Genomic DNA, 3,662 nt, shown 5'->3' on the forward strand with positions numbered 1-3,662 from the left:
TCATACTCCATTCAAGTCTACTATTATTAGTAAACCTAAGGACCATTCTTCATGTACACATAAAAACTCCATAAAAATGGGCTATATATTAGCTATTATATTACACTACCACAGTGTGTGTGTGTACATATTGTTCACAGGTGAGGTTGTTTGTTAATGGTTTACTTTGCAAGTGCATCAACAATCTGTTCCTCTTCTTGTGACTCTTCCCTCTCTTTCTCGAGGTGTTTCTCCATTAGTTGTTCAAATGAGACTCCTTCTTGTTGAGCGTTTATGTCCTTTATCTCTTCAAGCACGTCAAGAATGTCCATCTCTCTCCTTGACTCTTTGGTCCTGTTTTCTAATGCCTAATGAAGAAGAGAGAGGGAGGGAGGGAGGGAGAAAAGTTTGAGATAAAATAAGACAACCATTTAATGAAATTAAGGTATTAATCATCTAGAAGAATAAAAAAAAACTACAAAAATCTACAATACAAAGATCAGAATTACTACTCTAGTTTAAACACTAATTATTGTGATTAAACTATTATACCAGCATTGGGTTGTTGGCCTCCTCTTCTTCTTTCTCTTGTTGCTTACGCTCAATCTCTCTCACAGCAATGGCCTCTGCTTGAAATGTTCTATAAGCACCAGCCTCAGCAGCATAGTCAGTATTCTCTGGATCTGTCTAATGAATAAGGAGAGATACAGAAAAAAAGATAAGGAGGAATAATATATGAGAGAAAGAAAGACAGAGTAATGAATTACAGTACATTATAGTAATTTTTAATAATATAGCATAAACATAGCATAAAGACATCAATATGTATCAGAAAATGTAATAAAAATTGGGGGGGGGGGGGGTAATTTTGGAGCCATTTTTTGGAAGAACCATGGGCCTTTGCTTTTTTCCAAAAATTTGCTAATTTAAAAAAAGGTCATAACTCGAAAAATTGAAGTCGGAATCAACTCAAACTTTCTACATAGCATAAGGACATTAATATTTATCAGAAAATGTAATAAAAATTGGGAGTGATTTCAGAGCCATTTTTTGGAAAAAACCATGGGCTATAGCCTTAGGTATTTTTCAAAAATTTGCTAATTAAAAAAATGGCCATAACTCGAAAAATTGAAGCTGGAATTGGCTCAAACTTTCTACATAGCATAAGGACATCAATATGTATCAGAAAATGTAATAAAAATTGGGAGTGATTTCGGAGCCATTTTTTTGGAAAAACCATGGGCTATAGCCTTTGCTTTTTTCCAAAAATTTGCTAATTTAAAAAATGGCCATAACTCAAAAAATTGAAGTCGGAATCAACTCAAACTTTCAACATAGCATAAGGACATCAATGTGTATCAGAAAATGTAATAAAAATTTGGGGTAATTTTGGAGCTATTTTACGGAAAAAAGCATGGACTATAGCCTTTGCTTTTTCCGAAAATTTGCTAATCTTTATAAATGGCCATAACTTGAAAAATTGAAATAGGAATCTTTCTACACAGCATAAGGACATCAATATGTATCAGAAAGTAAAATAAAAATTGGTTAATGTATAACCAAAAGATAAATTACATTAATGGTCCTGTGAGCCAAGATAAACTGTCAAAATAATAAGTATTAATAATAAAAAATCAAATTTTCACATCAATGCACTTAAGCTATCCTGAAAAATGTCTCGATTTTAATTCCAACAAAAACAAAATTAAATTAAATTAATTACAAAAAATAGTGCTACTGGCAATGAACATGTTCAAGCCATTAAATAATGAATTAAAATTACTTTGAATGATATCTCTGAGAGGCACACAGGACAGCGTATGTAGAATCGAAAGATTGGCATACCAAGGTACTTCTCACCCTCGACTGTCTCCTTCCTCGCGTTGAATTTCTTTCCGTGATATATGTGATTACCACATGTCTTGCATCTCATGGTAAATGGTATCATTAATCGAACGACATACTGTTTACAGCGGTTTGGGTTTAGCTTGGGTAGTTTAAAATTCTCTAAATCAGGAGGATAGTATTTCTAGAGAGACAAGAAATTTAAAAAAATATAATATGGAATGCATAGAGAATTAAGAAGTAAAGTGGGTCTAAACATAATCTATTGGAGCTTACATTTAATACTTTTCTTTCCCCCATTTTTATTTCAAGTCGAACCACTCCTCTTGCCACGCCTATGTCCTTTAATGGATCACGGCCCGCCGGCCGCCGCAGCTGCACGAGTACGACGACCTTTTGTAGCTTTTGTAGTACAGCAGTTACTATAGTACTACTATCTATCTAGTAGATCTAGTCAGTTTACTTTTATCCATTATGCAGCAGATAGACAGGTGTACAAAGAGATTCATTCTCTTCGCTATTTTCCTCCTGCTTTTTGTGATATTATTGGTACCCTTATGGCGTCACCTGGATCCGCAAGCAACAAGGAGGCAACAGCAGCTACCAGTGATAGATCCAGTTGTTTATGCGCATCAAAAGAAGGCCGCCAGTCCTGGTTCCCTATCCCAAAAAATTTCTCCTGATCATCCATCAAGCCACAGTGACCTCTGGATAGACTTGGATCCAGAAAAGATGACAATAGTAAGTTTAATGCTCACCACATGTGGTAAGATATTTAGAATAAACAAACCTTATTATTACCAAATGCAGTTGTGCCAACATATATACATGCTTATTTTACACCAACTTGTTCAAACTTTAATTAGATAATTGTAGACATGTAGATATGTGTACATGTAGACTGTGAACAGTCTGTAATGAATTTAGCAAGTTTAAGTGCTAAATTGATGGAACTCAAGATAGACTTAAATTCCCCTATGGTTTCTCATTATTATCATTAGAGAAAAACATAATTTACATACATTGAATTTTGTCATCATAACATGATATGCCAGATACACTAATGCATCACGAAAGGCTGACATGTGTATTTTACATGTTTACTTAGTTCACTTCAGTTTACTGTCATGTATTTCCTTTCTCTTTCTCTCTACATGCAGATTCGAAGAACTGTATTTTTTGATTCTAGGAAACACTTTGGTCCTCAAATAGTTATAATATCTATGCACCACGATGCCATTAAGGAGGAAAAACTAAACTTGTATGCAAGGATACCACAAACTAGTAGTGACAGTTATAATAAGGACAGAGGATTCCATTGCTTAAAAGTATCTAAATGGAAGCAAGTGGGTTGGGTAAGAGAGGACATACTACCCCCTGAGACTTATGTTGCTTATCTCTTACGAATCAAAGACTCAGTAGCTCTTAATGAAGTACCTCCATACATTGAACTAACCACTGATAAAGAATGTAGGAAAGATATGCTGCCTAAGATGCCTGTGTTCTATGACCAGAGACCCAGAGATGGGGTTTTTGCCGCTTGTACACAAAAGGGTCTGTTTGGACGTGTTACACCTGAAGAAGTGATCAATTGGGTTGAGATCAACAGAGCAATGGGAGCTGCAATCATCACTATACAGATACAGCATGATCAACTTGGGGATGACATCAAGCAGGTATTACTACCATACATAAAGGAAGGATTTGTAGAACTGATTGACTGGAAAATTACTGTCACTACACGAGACTATGGAATGTCAGCAGGTGCAAATGAGTGCATATACCGTAATGTGAACAGAGCACAATTTGTGACTGTACACGATGTTGATGGGGATCCT

General features: G+C 35.3%; 2 protein-coding genes across 2 annotated transcripts in view; one reads left to right on the forward strand and one right to left on the reverse strand.

The window, feature by feature from the left end:
• The window catches only part of LOC100638081 (coiled-coil domain-containing protein 94-like), a 3,255-nt gene extending 1,100 nt beyond the window's left edge, over positions 1-2,155 (reverse strand). The window contains exons 1-4 of the mRNA XM_003385123.3: positions 2,101-2,155; positions 1,763-2,008; positions 532-666; positions 166-347 (exon numbers count right to left, since the gene is read on the reverse strand). Coding sequence (XP_003385171.1) covers positions 166-347; positions 532-666; positions 1,763-2,008; positions 2,101-2,124 — 587 coding nt within the window. The 5' untranslated portion in view covers positions 2,125-2,155. The remainder of the gene's footprint in view (positions 1-165; positions 348-531; positions 667-1,762; positions 2,009-2,100) is intronic.
• Positions 2,156-2,206: 51 nt separating this feature from the next.
• LOC109580888 (uncharacterized) overlaps positions 2,207-3,662 on the forward strand; it is a 4,154-nt gene continuing 2,698 nt past the window's right edge. The window contains exons 1-2 of the mRNA XM_019994446.1: positions 2,207-2,565; positions 2,985-3,647. Coding sequence (XP_019850005.1) covers positions 2,299-2,565; positions 2,985-3,647 — 930 coding nt within the window. The 5' untranslated portion in view covers positions 2,207-2,298. The remainder of the gene's footprint in view (positions 2,566-2,984; positions 3,648-3,662) is intronic.

This window comes from Amphimedon queenslandica, unplaced genomic scaffold (assembly GCF_000090795.2).
Source record: "Amphimedon queenslandica unplaced genomic scaffold, v1.1 AMPQUscaffold_13472, whole genome shotgun sequence".
In the NCBI taxonomy this organism is placed as follows: Eukaryota; Metazoa; Porifera; class Demospongiae; order Haplosclerida; family Niphatidae; genus Amphimedon; species Amphimedon queenslandica.